This window comes from Apis mellifera, linkage group LG9 (assembly GCF_003254395.2).
Source record: "Apis mellifera strain DH4 linkage group LG9, Amel_HAv3.1, whole genome shotgun sequence".
Lineage (NCBI taxonomy): Eukaryota > Metazoa > Arthropoda > Insecta > Hymenoptera > Apidae > Apis > Apis mellifera.
This window is the reverse complement of record NC_037646.1, coordinates 5777839-5794880: the sequence shown is the minus strand read 5'-3', so window position 1 is coordinate 5794880 and position 17042 is coordinate 5777839. Positions and strand designations below refer to the sequence as shown.

The window sequence follows — 17042 nt, the reverse complement described above, 5'->3', positions numbered from 1 at the left end:
TTTTATTTACTATAAATTTTATAATAATTTGGATATTTATGATTTATAAAATGTTCTTTATAATTTATTATTTATTATTATTTATAATAATATATATTTTTTTAATATAAATTAAATTTCTGTTACTAATAAATATTTTTCATTGTAGGACCTTACAAGACCGAGTTATGCTCAAGTAGCACAACACTGTCGCGAACTACCTTGTACAAAACATAAGACAGATGAAAGAGATGGAAATGTATAAATCAATATGTAAGTAAGAATTTTTTTATTCTATTTAAATAATTATATATATATATATAATTATTCTATTTAAATAATTATATATATATATATATATATATATATATATATATATATATATATATAATTATATTATACTATTACAAAAATCCAAATGAAATTTTGAATATAAAATTAAAGATAAAAATAGTGAAATGAATACTTTTACAGATACTATTGCAGTGAATTTCAATATTTAGCTGTTATTCTTCATCTGGATTATATGGATTATGTACCACTGCTTTTTATCCTACACTGGATATAGTGGGTATGAAGAAAACTTTTTACATTGTACAGTGACTTCGCCTACAATGAATGTGGTATCAATTAACTATGAATCATAAAAAAATTGTTTGAAGAAACTCTAATTCGCTGCATATTTAAAAAAATACGTTTGCTGGCAGGATAATACATTGTGTAGAAGAGTATTGTTATTGCTTTTGTTCTGTGATTTTGGAGGTACATATTTGTTAGCTTGTAAAAATGTTAAACTAAGGTATTAATCTTTTAATTCCTTTCTCCTCTCCCCTTTCATAGCACAGGGCCGTAACTGGGAAATGTTTATCTTTGTGCCAAACCTTGCTATGTGCGTACAGCTTAATGAATGTTCAGAGTGCAACGAAACTTATTCTCAAACAGAATTAACTATTCTCAAACAGAATTCTGATTTAAAAAAAAACGAAAAAAAGAATGTAATTTTTAAAACAGATAAATCATAAGGATACTTAATTTGAAAAAAATTAATATATTTCTGTTTTCATGTAATTTTATATATTTCATTTACATTATTTATAAACAAGATTTGCATATTTTCCAGAATATTGATGACAATTATAATAGATGATATTAGAATATAAATAATTAATATACAAATGAAATATTTAGAGTATCGTGTATCTGTGTTTTTATTTCTATGCAAAATTTAAAGTAAAAGAAAAACAAGAAATTGCTTTATTGATGATATATATATATATATACATATATATATATTATTCGTAGTTTCACAATTATTATTTACGATAATATACAACTTATCTTATTTGAGGAAAATATAAAAAAAATTACTAACATTTGTTATAGATTTTAAATTAATTATAAAATCTATATTCTAGTATTTTTTTTATCATTATATTATTTATGGATAAAAACGATATTGAAATATTTTGTAATTATTTCATAAATAATAGATTAATTAAAGTCAATTGCATTCAATTATTTACAAATTAAAAATTATTATTGGTTTGTTATATTTTCTTTATTATGTTTAAATATTTAATAATTAATATTTTTAATAATAAAATTTATTATAAAAAAAGTATTTATAATCATATATTTATCTAGAATATTAAAAAATACGTGTTAAATGAATTGTATATATTTGTCTCACAATAATATCATTATAAAGCAAAAATATAAATTTGATATATTTACTCATAAAATTATTTATAGTTTCTAAAATATGATACATACAAGACGAAGAAAATAATATAAACAAAATTAAATTAGTACATTAGTATATTTTGAAAATATAACATTCCATGTTGTTTCAAATACATTTTAATTCCTGTTAGAAGCTTTAAAATTTGTATTTCAGATAAATCAAAATAAATTACAATAATAAAACATTGTTGTTTGATATTGTTATTGATATTCTGGAAATAGTATTAAATATATCTTATGTTTATTTCAAGAGAAAAGAAATTGTTATGACATATTTAGGCACCTATTTACGGCACTGACTTTTCTGTTTAATATTACCGTTACATGAAATAATATACAATTTAGAATTATGCTTTGGCAGGTAATATAAGAGTTATCAGAAACATGGTCTTTGAGCACACGTTTAAGTGCCTCAAAATGTTGTGTATATTACAGGAGCTTGGCTTTAGATGTTATATAATTATATGTATCTATACATTATAGTAAATAACGCATATGATATATTTGTTACTGATATGCGTACAGAAATTGAAGTACTAATGAATATTAAAGGAAAACCAATCTCCTGAACTATAAAACAATTATTACCAACATGTATAATTATACTTTACATTTATAATACTGCCTTTTAATTTTTTATATCTGAAATGATTAGTCGCAATGTTGGATATACAAAAAAATTTATTGTCAAATGTAAATGCATTAAAATATTAATTATTTCAGTTTAAATCGTGGTGCTGTAAACATTTTGCTTTAGTCTCACTCTTGTAGCACAACTTATAATATACTTTCAAAATTTGATGTAATATAATTGATTACATCAAAAAATAAGTACAGTATATATATATATACACATATATCTTTTCATTAGTAAATTCACTAAAAAATTTGATATTTTATATCAATTATTATTGAATGTAAATGTGTCACATTGTTTTGCTATCGTTTATTTTTCCTGTTTTCTTTGTTTTTTTTTTTTCCTTTTTTGTAATTAGATATAATATAAAAGAAACATATTAAAATGAGATATCTTATAAGAAAAATGAAACTAATTTTGACTGCATATATTCTTTATTATTTTTTTTCTAATTCATACAATGTATGAATTTAGTTCAATTTTTAATTATGTCAATTAATAATAAAGTTTATTTTTTTGCAGTTATATAAATGAAAAATTGTTTCATTAATGGTACATTATGTATGTGCACAGTATTTTTATTTCAAATAAGATCGATATTGTTTAATGCTATATGTGTATTTTTAATACTTTAAAATTGAATAAAAATAACAAGGAAATATTTTATAATTAAATGATATAGTAATTCGTCAATTTATTTAGTTTATATAAAATGTACATTAATGTGAATTTACTGATAAAAAGATTAATATAAATACAAAAAATATACATACGTATAAATATATATATATATATATATATATATATATATATATATTAATATATGCGTATACATACATATATGTATATATTTATGTACGTATGTATGAATATATATATATATATATATATATATATATATATATATATATATATATTAATATATGCGTATACATACATATATGTATATATTTATGTACGTATGTATGAAAATTGGATAAACATTACAATTTCTTGATAATGGAGTTTTAAAAAACATAAACAATGTTAAAAGTGATTTGTCTTACTTTATGCGTTACCCCATAAATTATGTATAGCTAATTATGTGTATGCTTTGAATATTCGTTTTAATTATTGCTACGAATTATATGTAAAAAATTTGAAAGTTGATTCCTCTCTATACATTGTCTTTACTAAATGTATGGAATTTAATGTAAGAAATACTAAGCTGTTGGTATATTGCATACTTGTATAATATAAAATGAAAAATAGCACCAATACCTTGGATCGTAATGATCGTTTGTTTTTTTCAATAATAAATTATAAAATTATGTGAAATAATTATTTGTATAATGCATAAGTTGGAATATTTTAAGCTTTGTATAAGCAAAATTGATATAGCGAAAATTTTTATGTTAATAAATTTTACTTAATAAAATATATAATGATTTTAAATCATTACATAAATAAAATCATAATATTATAATTCGAATTCGAATATTAACATGGTCCAGGGTAAGGGTGATAAATTAAAATAAAATTGTGATTGGAATGTAAGAAAAAAAAATACATTAGAACTCTGTTCTTTTTTTAATAATCTCGTCACACATCGTGGCTGATAAACTTACGTTAATTCATCCATCAGAATAAACTGTGATTAGATTGAAGTCCAACAGAAATACAATGTATAACGTACTCCGTTTCATAGGCTGCAGGCCTAGAAAGTCTGATTTTTTAACTACTATGGGAACTTGTGTATTATAATATGATCTATGACGTTTGTTTATTACTATGTAAAGTGACAAATTTCAAAATTAAACATTAATTACTGTTATTGGTTTTACTTTTACTTTAACAACTTTAAATCTCACATTACGTTATATATATTTTTATTAAAAACTGTATAAATGCAATTTAAACGAAATGTGGCCTAGCATTATGAATAACATAGAGAAAGTTGAAGTATTCCAATAAATACGATGAATTGATGAATATGTATACATATAAAGAAAACCATTTCTGCATGTAATTTTATTCAGGGCATAAAGAAACTGCCATTATCTTCAAAATAAGAGACTGACAGTATCTTTACACAAGATGCAGATTCAATATAAATTACAAAATTTTTTAAGTATTATTCCAAAAAGACGGCAATTATTTGCATATACAAGGAACATAAAGAAAAAGCAAACACATACAAAACAACACAGCTTTATACGTTACAAGGAATCAAAACAAATTATATATATATATTAAATATCTATTGATTAAATAATTGAGATACATCAAACATTATCTTATTGATAATAATATTTCAAAATTATGAATATGAATTCAAATATAAATAGTAATTACATGCTCTGATTTCAAAATATTTGACTTGAATGTGAAAAAATTATAATTAAAATTATAATAGTTTGATACATTGTTAATCTTTGTTAAAAAACAAAATTTTTAAATTAATATTATTTTATGATATATGATATCAACGTCGATAATATTATATGTACAACCAATGTAATCATTTAAAACTTTATTGTCTTCCTTTATTAATTTACATAATATTTCACATATTATTGATAGAAATTAACATCAATTATTAAATTTTCGTTTTTATTATTTAAAATATGTTTGTAATAAAATATAGAATGTAATAATACAAACTTATTATTTTGTCTAAGCATATAATTCTTATGTAAAAAAATATCTACATATTTAATAGTATTTATTAATTTTGTATTTAATTTTTTTATGTTATTTACACACAAAATTCTGTAAAACAAAGGAATTAGAAAATTTTAATACAATTGTTTAACAAAAATAAGTGAATATGCTTCTTTTAGAATTTAAGTTTTCATTTTATTTAATATATAATATAATAATTTCAGATATATATTATTTATAAATATTAAACTAATCCTTCTTGAAAGTATAATTATTTTGTCCTTCAGATAAATAAATATTTAGAAAAACAAAATAATTTAAATTACACAAATAATTTAAATCACAGAAATATTTAAACATCCGTATAACTTTAACTTGTGTATTTTATATTTTATATTTTAAATAAATATATAAGGAACAATAAAAATGTATTACAATAAATTGCAATATAGTATACATATTAAGAAGAAAAAAGTTTAAAATACAATACAAGATGTATAAATATTTTTAAAAAACTGTTAATTTATCCAGAATTATTTAAATATATATAAAAAAAAAAAACTGAAAAAATATGAATTTTTGTCACAAAAATGTTCGATTATTTTATAAATTTAATTTATAAAACTGAAATAACTATCTATTTTTACGAAAATTTCATCTGTATTTTTTATATTTTTTAACATTTAAAACAATTTAATATGTTATGAATTATATAAATGTCAATTTTTGCCATTTTCCTATTCAATAAAACATTTTGCTCTTCTTTGATTCTTTTTATTACAGTATTATATATATTATATAATATAATAATATATATTATAATATATATAATATATAATTTTATTCATATATTTTTAATGATAAGACAAAAATGACTAAAACTTTTGGATAATTATAATATTGTATTGTAATGTGTTTTGTATATAATACATTTTTGTTGTTCATTAAAATGTTTTTTGAAAAACGCTTTTCGAAATGTTTCAAATTGAAACTTCTATAGAATATTGAATTTTTATCTTAAATTTACATCAACATTAATGCTTTTCCTAATGAAAATATACAGTTTGCAGAAACAATAATACAATAATATGACAACAATTTTTTTAAAATTTGTAAAACTATTATAATGACCATTTTTGCAATCAACTGTAGAAGATTATAATTAAATATGAATGTAAATAACTTAATAAATTAAACTTATAATTTCTGAAATGTTATCGATATAGCAAGAACACATCATGATATACATATTAAAAAATATTAAAATAACAAATATTTTATTATATTATTTATAAGCTAATTTGATAAACATTCCTAACAAAATTAATATTTATTAGTATTTTGCATATAATATACATGTATAATTTAATAATGTATTATGTACAATGATAAAATTATACTTTATGAATTTGTTTATTATACTAGGCACTGGACTACAATGTTTAAAATAATTAAATTAAAAAATTTTCAGAAAATATTTATAAATATCTTTTAGTAAATATATTTTTATTCATGTTTAATAAATATTTCATTTTGTGTAATATAACTTATAGAAAAGAAGTTCTATATGCGAAATTTTTACAACAATAATTATTACATTATAATACATACATTTATATAAAATCATATATACATACAATTGTATTAAATCAAATTATTTAAATTTAAGAATATATTATGATAATTATAATTTATCATGTTCAAATGAAACAATTAATGAATTAAATATATCATAAATGTCAATATTATCATATTTATAAGTGAAGTTTAATTAAAATAATCAAAATAGAATTGTGCGTTAGAATTTAATAATATTAATAATATATTAAATATAAATAGCGATTGATCTAACATCGCAATATTTATTCATTGATCAGAATTTTCTGATATGCTTTATACAATTTCAAATTATAAGAATATATATGCAATACTTTTAATAAATTGTTAAGAATTATATATTCTCTATAAAACAAACTTATTATTTAAATAGAAAATGTGCATTACTGCAATGATTCTGTTATGATGCGACACATAAGAATTTAAAATATACGTAATATATATTGTCTTAACAAAATTAATTTATAATATATTTGGATCCAATATATAAACGATTTTCGATATAATCTAAATTGATATAATCATTTTAGTATCATTAATGTATGTAATTAAATTTTAAAATTTTTATTGAAAAAATTAAAAATTAATATAAAAGTTTTTTTTTTAATTAAAACTATATATTAAATGACAATGAAAATTTTAATTTATTTATTAATTTCTGTCTAATAATTAAAATATATTTTAATTATAAAATAGTATATTTATATTATATTACTTTTTATTCGTTATCTTTAGTATAGTCACCAATATTTTTTTTTCAAATGATAAAAAATGAGAAATGTTCTTGTGTTCTTAATTAAATCTCGTTGTTGTTCCTGTAATATTTAAAATATGTATGTCATAATATTATAGTTACATTGCGAACTCGTTGTATGTTCAGTGCCTTTTTACATATATTCATATATATGTAAAAAAATAATTGATCCTTTTATATTTATCTTCCAATTTTCATATGAAGGAATTCACATGATATAAAATAATTTATCAAAAATCTCATGTATTTTTTGCTGATCGAAATAATGATATAAAATAATACAAAACTTAATTGAACATTGGCTTATTATATGTAAATATAAATACACGAAATAAGCCAAATTTGAATTAAGAGAATTATTTACATACACATATATACACATAATTTAGTATCAATATACTCTTAATTTAAAACGCATCATTTTTAAAAATAACTGCATATTTTTATAAATTTCGGTATTGATACAATGATTTGCTATATAAATAAATATAAATAAATAATATATATATATATATATATGTATATATTAATAATATATATAATAATATATTAATAATATATTAATAATATATATAATATATATAATAATAATATATATATATAATAATATATATATATATATATATATATATATATATATATATATATATATACATAAAAGATATATAAGATATACGCGATCTATGATAAATGATATTTATATAGTTGTATGTTATCAAAGTAATATTGATACAAAATACGAAAAATTATATATGTATTAGCTATATGTATATATTAATTTATGGCGCAGCATATAAAATAAAATTTAATTATGCATACTTAATTTTATGTTTGATGTATCTACATTTATGTTTCTTCAATCTATATAATAATTATATATTTGTACATAAAAAATTCATTTGTTGCGTCCATTATATTAATTAAAAACTATTCTGTAAATATTATAAATAAAGAATGAATAAATATAATAAAAAAATGAAAAAATCTATTTATATATTAAAATTACTGTTTTTAAAAATTAATTTATTAAAATGTGATAATATAATAATATAAATTAATTTAATATTAATCAAAGTTTAATTATATTATCTCTTAATGTTTACTTTTCAATAATTTCGTATAATAACATTATTCATATTATTTTTATTTATTGTTTAAATTCATGTATTTAAAATAAATAATAAAAAATAAAACAATTAATTATTTTATAAATATCAATTTAAATTTAGCTGTAACAATTATTATAAGTTAAGTGAATAAAATATATATTATAGTAAATATAATGATAGAAATTACTAAAATTTTAATTCTTTAATAATTAATAATTTTTAAAATTTTTCCATTATATATACCTATATGGTTTTTTTATATAGTTTTTTTTATTGAAATCGAGAATTTAAAAATATATAAATATATTAAAAAATTATAATTATTTATAAAAATATAAGAAAAGATATAATAATAAATTTATTATATTATTAATATATTTTTTTATATTTAATTTTAAATATAATATTTAATCTTTTTAAATAATATACAATATAGTTAATATTAAAATATTGCTATGTATTTAACAATCATAAAATAATATAAATATAAAAAATTGAAATGTAGATTGAATAGAATTTAGCCAATAGCTATCATTGTTCAAATAATCTTGATTTTAAATATACAACGTAATAAAAATAAATATTTTTATGTATAATTAAAATAATAATTGTGTAATATTGTTTATTTGTTGAAAAAATAATTATCATATCTAATCATATCAATATCTTTTGTAATTTAATGCCTAAACATAACCTATAATAATAAATGATATATCTAATTGATAGAATTAAATGTGATTTATTGTAATTTAAAAAGTAATAAAAAAAGCATTAGAAATAATTTTGATAAAAAATTATAATTCTTTTATTTTAAAAATAATAATTATTATTTATATAATATATATATCAAAAATTATTGTTTATATTACTTATTTTTTTATGACTTGTTTAAAATTTATGCAATTAATTTATATTACATAGATTTTAAAATGAAATATTCTACATCACCACCAGTAAGTAGATGTAATTCTCCTGGTCCTAGTGAAACAAGTTCAAATTTACCCATGCCAGTAACTTACAGGTACAAAATTATATTTCCAATTATGATACATTTCTTTAAAATTTAAGTATATAAATTCATTTTAGGCAAGATTGTATGGGTGCAGCAACAAAATGTTACAAGTACTTAAGAAAATTATTAAAATTTGAACAAATGGATTTTGAATTCGCTTTATGGCAAATGATTTTTTTATTTATATCACCACAAAAAGTATATAGAAATTTTCAAAATAGAAAACGTAAGTTATCTCATTTACAAATAATATTATAATATATTATAAAAATTATATTTTTTTTTTTGTAGAAACAAAATCTCAATTTGCAAGAGATGATCCTGCATTTTTGGTATTATTAATGTGTTGTCTATGTATATCTTCTGTTGGTTTTACCATAGTTTTGGGATTAGGATTTCTTCAATTTATAAAATTATTATTTTATATGATATTTATTGATTATCTTGCAGCTGGTTTAATAGTAGCTACAATATTTTGGTAAATTAAAAATTTTATTTTTATTACATTATTATGATAATATGCATATATATATATATATAATATTATAAAACAAATGTTTCTGTTAATTTTAGGTTTATAACAAATCATTATTTAAGAATTGATAAAACTCAGGATGTAGAATGGGGTTATGCATTTGATATACATTTAAATGCATTTTTTCCACCTTTAATTATACTCCATATCGTACAATTGTTTTTATATAAAAGTAAAGTATATTGTTATAAAGTATATTGTTTTTATCTTCCTCTTCTTAATATTTTTTTATATTAATTTTATTTAATTTATATATAATTTTATATTTAAAATATTTAAATATTTTCTTCTTTTGTTATTAATTTTATTGTTCCAGGTTTTATAAACTATGATACATTTTCATCACGATTTGTTGGAAACACAATCTGGTTAATAGCTGTTAGTTACTATATTTACATAACATTTTTAGGTTACACAAGTAAGTGTATAAATTTAATATTATTTATATAACATTTTATTAAAAAATTATGTTTTATAAAATTAAAAACTAAAAGAGTTATTATAAAATTAATATATTTTTAATATATTTTAGGTATGGAAATAGTTCATAAGACACATATGATATTATCAACATTACCAATAATATTATTGATATATATTATGACATTATGTGCAGGAATTAATATTAGTCATTTAGTTATGGAATTTTATCATTATCGAGTTGTTTGAATAAAATTTGTTGTTTCATTACAAAAATTTATTTTAAATTAATTTTGATACACATTTTTATATATTTTAAGATGATAATAATAAATAAATTATGATTATTATATATTAATGTTGAAAATATTTATAAATTGAAAAATTTTTATTATTTAATAAAAAATTCGGTTTATTTATTTTGTATTTTAAAATAAAATATATAAAAATATTAAAAATTTAATTTTATGATAATTTTATTATTACAGAATATATTTATATTATTAAATTAAAATTATTAATTTTTTTTATATAATGTCTTGTAATAAATTTTTATATTATATAAATTATTTTATAATATCAAAATATTTCATTTTTAAAATTAAGTTATATATTTATTACATATAAAATAAATAATATGAAGTATATTATAAAAATATTTTTTGAATATCTTTAATTCTTTGATTATTTAAAAATAATTATATAAATTCAGAGCTACTTATGATATAAATTTTATAGCTAAATAAAAAATATGTATAGATATAATTATTAATAGTAATAATCAAAATCTAAAAATTAAAATCAAGAAATCAAAAATTTTAAGAAATACAAATCTTATAATATTTATTTTATATATTATTTTTTTTTTATAAAAGTTTAGGTTGCCGTTTTAAAGTCGAAATATCTAAAATCTTACTGGGACAAGTTGTTCTAGGTGTTTGGTTAAATGGAAAATGTTGTACTGTTTTCAGATTACTTTTTGAATCTGTAATTTTTAGATCAACTTTTGGAGATCCATCATTTTTACCAATATCTGAGAAATAAGATAAAAATTTATTATTTCTTATTGCTATTTTATTAATTTAATTTAATTAAAATTATAATATTATAAAAAGTTTTTATTTTTTTTACCTTCTACTTGAATATTATTTTTTCCTGGAAGTAGTTGATATCTTTCTAAATAACGCATTGTGGCAAAAGACATGTTTGTACCTTGAACATTGCTAACCATGAGATGCTGAAGAGATGAACTTTGTCTTTGTACTGCTAATTCAGCAAGTTGTTCATCAGTTAAATATTTTAAAGCTAATGCTTTCATATGCATACTTGTATTTGTTTCATTTACAGCACTTGTAGTTTGTGTCATATTTGTTTGGTAATCCAAACGCGGATAGAATGATAAATCAAATGCTTTCCTTTTAAATAAATTATTAAAATTATTTATCATTCATAGAGAAAACATAATTAAATCGAATATTAAAATTATAAAGAAATTATAAATTATAAATTAAAATTATAAAGAACATTTATCAATAAAGGATATTCATCATAAAAATGTTTCATATAAAATATAAAAATTGTTTGATCAAAAGTTTGATGGTTATTTCAAGATTATTTTAAATTTTTTTAAGTAAAGTGTTATGTTTATTTTTGTTTCGATATGATAAAAAAATAAATTTATTATTTTTTTAAATAGTATTTCTGTAAAAACTGACTTTCTATATTTTTATAAAAAAATTTTATAAAATAATCATTAAAATTTTAATTAAACTATTTTTCATTATTATATTTTTTTCAATTTTTCATTATTATATTCATTATATTAAATAAAATATAATAGACAAATATTGTTTTTTTTGTATCAATCATTTAATAAATATATTTCAAATTATTATTAATAGATACTAATAAATTTTATACTCACATTATAGATTTATTATTAAAATAATTTTAGTCTATTTTGTATAAAATTAAAAAAATATATACATAAATATAATATCTGTGATGAAGTAAAAAATTACTTAGATTAAATTATATTATATATTATATTAATAAAATATAAATAAATAATTTCTTTAATGTAGAATTTTTAAAAAAATTTAAAACATACTTGTTGCTATTGTTTGATTCCTTTACTTCTGAATTTTCATGTAAACTAATTCCAAGCTTTTTAAGTTGTTCTAATGTAGCTACTTTTACAGTATCTAATACTGTTTTATTTTCAATTTCATCTCGTTCATTTTGATTTATTTTTGTTTGTTTTTGTTGTTGATCATCTATAATACAAGAATTTTGCAATAATTGATTTACTCGTCCAATAACATTATTGTAAAATGTCCAGCCCACTTTTGAACTATGTTTAACATGTTCGCTGTCATCATCACTAGAATACTCATTCATTTCAACATGAATACTAGGTTCTGGAGTAAGTGGTCTTTCATTTATCTTCAAATCATCACCATTTAAAATCAAACTATCTTCAATACTATTGATTTGTTTAAATCTAGAAATCTGTCCTTCTTTTTGAGGATCATTACAATAACTAGATTTATTTACAAAGTTACTTGTTTGTATAGATTCATTATCTCGTATATTTTGTTTATTTTGATTCATATTAGTAAGAATATTTTCTTTAAACTTTCTATTTTTTTGAATATGATTTTCAGCATTTTCTGCATTTTTTTGTATCATTGATGTTTTTATAGTTTTATAATCTATTTCTTCTTCTGTAGAATTTTTTAAATGTTTTTTTATTTTATTTTCAGTTTCATTTAATTTTGTTGCTATATCTTTACACAATTTTGGAGATTCAGATCTATGAATATGTGTTTCTCTTTGTACATCTAATGCTTGTTTCTCTAAATCTTTTGTAAAAGTACTTGCATTTAAGTTACTGCTTTGTTGTTGACTAGATGACATATAACTTTCTGAATCTTCAACTATATTTTCTAATTGTGCACTAGGTATTCGGGTAAAAGAATTCTTATATCTTCTTAATGATTCATTGGTGTCAAGACAAACACTATTACACATTTTAAAATTTTCTTGTTGGCTATCTTTTTTTTCATAATTTTCAATATCCATTGTAAAAGGATTATTTTGTACAGTAAATTCAAAACTTGTCATTACGCCAATTGAAACTTTTTTTTCCATAAATGTTTTTTTTGATTGTGCATCTGTTAATATCAATTCATTTTGATTTATATTTTCATTTTCATTATAATTATCTTTTCTTTTATCTTTAAGAGATTCTTTTTGATATATATTTTTTTTTGTATTTTCTGGTACAGTAACATAATTAGAAACATCTAAAATATTATTAGAATTCGCATATAATTGATCATGTTCTTGTGATTGAAATGAACAAGAACATTTTTTCTTTTCTCTTAAATTTTCTTCTTGCATTTTCAATAATCTATCTATTTGTATTTGTAAAGATTTAATTTGTTCGTTTTGACTATTTATAATCTGTAATAAATTCTTCAATGTTTCTTGATTATCCGTGTTGTGAGTAGAATATGGATGAAGTTGAGGAAATGAATATGAATTCATATTAAAATAAGGATATTGTCCTAAATAATGTGGTAATTGAAATTCACTTTGTTGTAATTTATTTGGATTAATAGATAAATTTTGTATATTTGATTCAGAAATTGAATCATTATATGGAATTTTTTGTTTAGAATTATTAGTTATCAGCTTTCTTTTGTGTAATGATGGAGAATATTCGTTTTCATTAATAATATAATTGTCAGCATTAATGCCAGGCTTATTAATATGTGACATAGCAGACATAGAATCTATTCTTTTTTCATTGTATTCTGTATCCTGTTTTCTTTCTATATGAGTTACATTATTCTCAGATATTTCATAATTATATTTATGAAAACAATCATCAATTTTTCTATTTATTTCTTTACTTTGTGAAGAATTATAAATATCTGTTCTCGAAGTGTCATTTTTTTCTTTAGATTTATTTGAAGTATTTATAGTATTATCCTCTACTAAATAAGAATGTATGATGTAATTCTGTTCAGATTGTTCTTTATGATGAGGAATTGTATAAGAAGATGGATGTTTCCATGAATAATTTTGTTCTTTCCAAGCTGCATATGATCCATTAACATTTAACGAAGAAGAACTATTATTTTTACATATTAAACTCTTAGGTTTTATGGCTGGTGAACGAAAATTTGTATTTTCTGTAGTCTTAAAACTCAAAGGTTTATCAAATATTAAAGAAACTTCAGGAACTGATGGCACCGTAAAACACTAAAATATTTATTAAAAACATAAGTTATATTATAAGTTTAAAATAAAATATTAAAATTTATTATATATATAATCAATTGTTTAATTAAAATATAACTATTTTTTAAATACTTTTCTAATTTTAAATAAATAAAAATTTTAATAAAATTTATTATCAACAAATTTATTATATTCATTAATATTTATTCTTTATTAATATTTATTCTTTATTAATAGTTATTGTAATTATGTATTTATTTTATTTTTTATGAAATATTTATTAAATATAGACAAAATAAGTAATTTTATTTTAAATTATAAAATATTAAAAGACTTAGAAAGATAATTTGTTAATAATTACTTAAAAAAAAACTTACATCAAGTTTAGATGCAGGTTTTGGTGTAAGTCTTGGTTCCAATTCATCTTCATCATAACAAAACATATTTTAATTTAAACTAATAATTATAATTTATATATATTTACTTTTACAAAATTTTCATATATAAATAATATTTTAAAGAAATGTTATCTTATAATTAAAATTTCAAATTTTCAGTATAAATGAATTATTTATATTATTCAGTTTATATTATATTCAGTTTATGAATTATTTATATTATTTTAATATATATTTTTTCTTATAATATTTTATTTAAAATACTTCTATTCTACTGGAAACTCATTTCAAACAAATTGTATAATAAATGATTCGAAATAAAAGTACAGCCAACATAACATATATAGTAAATTCTAGTGAATAAAATATTTCACTAAGTGTCTTTTAAATATCTTTAATAAATATTTATAAAAAATATATGCAACATTCATTATTCCTTAAATTTTTTAAATAATAAAAACAAAATAAATTTATTTTTTTTTAAGATTACTAATATTAAATTTTTTTTATGTAAATTCTAATGTAAACAATAAAATATAATATATAATATATATATTTTATAAATATATTTGTATTATATAACTTATATATTTCACATTTATAATTAATTATTTTTGCATAATTAAATAGAATTTAAAATTTAAAGATATTTTTATGAATTTTTAGGATTCATAAATTGATATTTTTTTTTTATGCTGTTATAGAAAATATATAATTTTTTATTTATGGATAATTTATTATTTGCACATATTTAGATTATCGAAAAATTTGAAATATAATCAAATGAATACAATCTAATATGTTATAATCTATATAAATATATGAATATTGGAAATTATATTGGAATTTAAAAAAAGAAAATATTTTTATTTCTGACAATTTTATCATTTTTGATGATTGAATTGAATATAATTTTCATCGATCTAAATTGTAAAAAATTTTTCTGATTTTTTATATAATCAATAATTTAATATATGAGAAATAAAATTCTATAAAATGATAGATCTATTATATATTTTATTTGTGATTATAGTTTCTTTAAAAGAAGTATTTCTTTTCTTCTCTTTTGTCTCTGTTTTATCAAGTGAGGATTAATTGGATATATGTGTATCAGTATGTATAGGATGATATTGATATATTGCACGGTGCACTACATTGGCAAATGACTGAAATTTTACTATTTAATATTAGACAAGATACAATAAAACAACTTTCTGATAAAATATATTTATTATTATTAATTAAGAAAAGAACGATTTCAAGAATGCTTCACAAACACTATAGGAATACATATCAAGATCATTAGTGTGGCGTGGTATTCTAAATCTATGTCAGAGAGTTGTTTGACCTGTGATATCTTAGAATTTAGATATCGTCAATTCTGAAATCTATATCTGATATGTATCGAAGTTCTGCAAAATTTTATTTGTTATAGGTAATTATTATATTATTTAATGTCAAATTACACAGTAGTAATGTGTACTATAATGAATTAATGACATATGTCTTATACGTGATATGGACTGTGATACTTTAATAAATTGTAAAATAAACAGATTAATCCTTCAATTTAAAATGCAAATAATATAGGAACAACTAATCATAAATGTTATAGGTGGGCAGATTTTTTGTATTTATGTTCCACAAATATTTTGCACAATTCATTCATTGCAATTTCATTTTAATCTTAATAGAGATTTTATTATTCATTAAACAAAAAAACTAAACTAAACATTAATTCTTAATATTAAACAAATATATATTATATATTTATAATAATTTATTTTTATGTTTATTAGGTTATCATACTATTGTATTTTAATCTCTTAAAAAACAAAAGAAATTTATAATGTTCCTATTTTATACAATATATATTGTATTATCAAAAAAGAAATTTTATCAACTAGAAGTCTAATTATTCATAATATAAGGTTTGTAAAAAAA

General features: G+C 18.4%; 3 protein-coding genes across 9 annotated transcripts in view; 2 read left to right on the top strand and 1 right to left on the bottom strand.

The window, feature by feature from the left end:
• The window catches only part of LOC411476 (la-related protein 4), a 13823-nt gene extending 12828 nt beyond the window's left edge, over positions 1-995 (top strand). For 5 of the 6 annotated variants that reach the window (XM_026442698.1, XM_026442697.1, XM_026442699.1 and 2 more), the window contains exons 9-10: positions 149-252; positions 454-995. In XM_026442698.1, the coding sequence (XP_026298483.1) occupies positions 149-244 (96 nt within the window). In that variant the 3' untranslated portion in view covers positions 245-252; positions 454-995. The remainder of the gene's footprint in view (positions 1-148; positions 253-453) is intronic. The other variant, XR_003305302.1, reaches the window with a different exon arrangement.
• A 7952-nt stretch (positions 996-8947) lies between these two features.
• LOC550684 (protein unc-50 homolog) lies at positions 8948-10725 on the top strand. 2 transcript variants are annotated; one of them, XM_623078.6, is made up of 7 exons: positions 8948-9049; positions 9404-9503; positions 9569-9720; positions 9786-9972; positions 10068-10201; positions 10346-10447; positions 10562-10725. In XM_623078.6, exons 2-7 carry the CDS (start codon positions 9412-9414, stop codon positions 10696-10698), a joined length of 804 nt encoding a protein of 267 aa, XP_623081.1. In that variant the 5' UTR covers positions 8948-9049; positions 9404-9411; the 3' UTR covers positions 10699-10725. The 2 variants fall into 2 exon arrangements, with proteins under 2 accessions (XP_623081.1, NP_001301008.1); NM_001314079.1 differs by lacking the exon at positions 8948-9049 and having other exon boundaries at positions 9412-9503; positions 10562-10698.
• A 582-nt stretch (positions 10726-11307) lies between these two features.
• On the bottom strand, positions 11308-15213 carry LOC100578726 (protein kinase 4). The gene is made up of 4 exons (XM_006560768.3): positions 15078-15213; positions 12560-14721; positions 11581-11864; positions 11308-11482 (listed from the first exon to the last, which is right to left on the bottom strand). Exons 1-4 carry the CDS (start codon positions 15141-15143, stop codon positions 11316-11318), a joined length of 2679 nt encoding a protein of 892 aa, XP_006560831.1. The 5' UTR covers positions 15144-15213; the 3' UTR covers positions 11308-11315.
• Positions 15214-17042: the final 1829 nt, after the last annotated feature.

What these genes read in the sequence shown, in the direction of transcription:
- LOC550684 (XM_623078.6), top strand. Translation starts at nt 9,412, where the DNA reads ATGAAATATTCTACATCACCACCAGTAAGTAGATGTAATTCTCCTGGT. An exon ending in AAATTTTCAAAATAGAAAAC is followed by an intron (nt 9,721 to 9,785) that starts GTAAGTTATCTC and finishes TTTTTTTTGTAG; the next exon opens with AAACAAAATCTCAATTTGCA. An exon ending in ACAATTGTTTTTATATAAAA is followed by an intron (nt 10,202 to 10,345) that starts GTAAAGTATATT and finishes TTATTGTTCCAG; the next exon opens with GTTTTATAAACTATGATACA.
- LOC100578726 (XM_006560768.3), bottom strand. Translation starts at nt 15,143, where the DNA reads ATGTTTTGTTATGATGAAGATGAATTGGAACCAAGACTTACACCAAAA. An exon ending in AACCTGCATCTAAACTTGAT is followed by an intron (nt 14,722 to 15,077) that starts GTAAGTTTTTTT and finishes TAAATATTTTAG; the next exon opens with TGTTTTACGGTGCCATCAGT. An exon ending in GAATCAAACAATAGCAACAA is followed by an intron (nt 11,865 to 12,559) that starts GTATGTTTTAAA and finishes TTTATTTAAAAG; the next exon opens with GAAAGCATTTGATTTATCAT.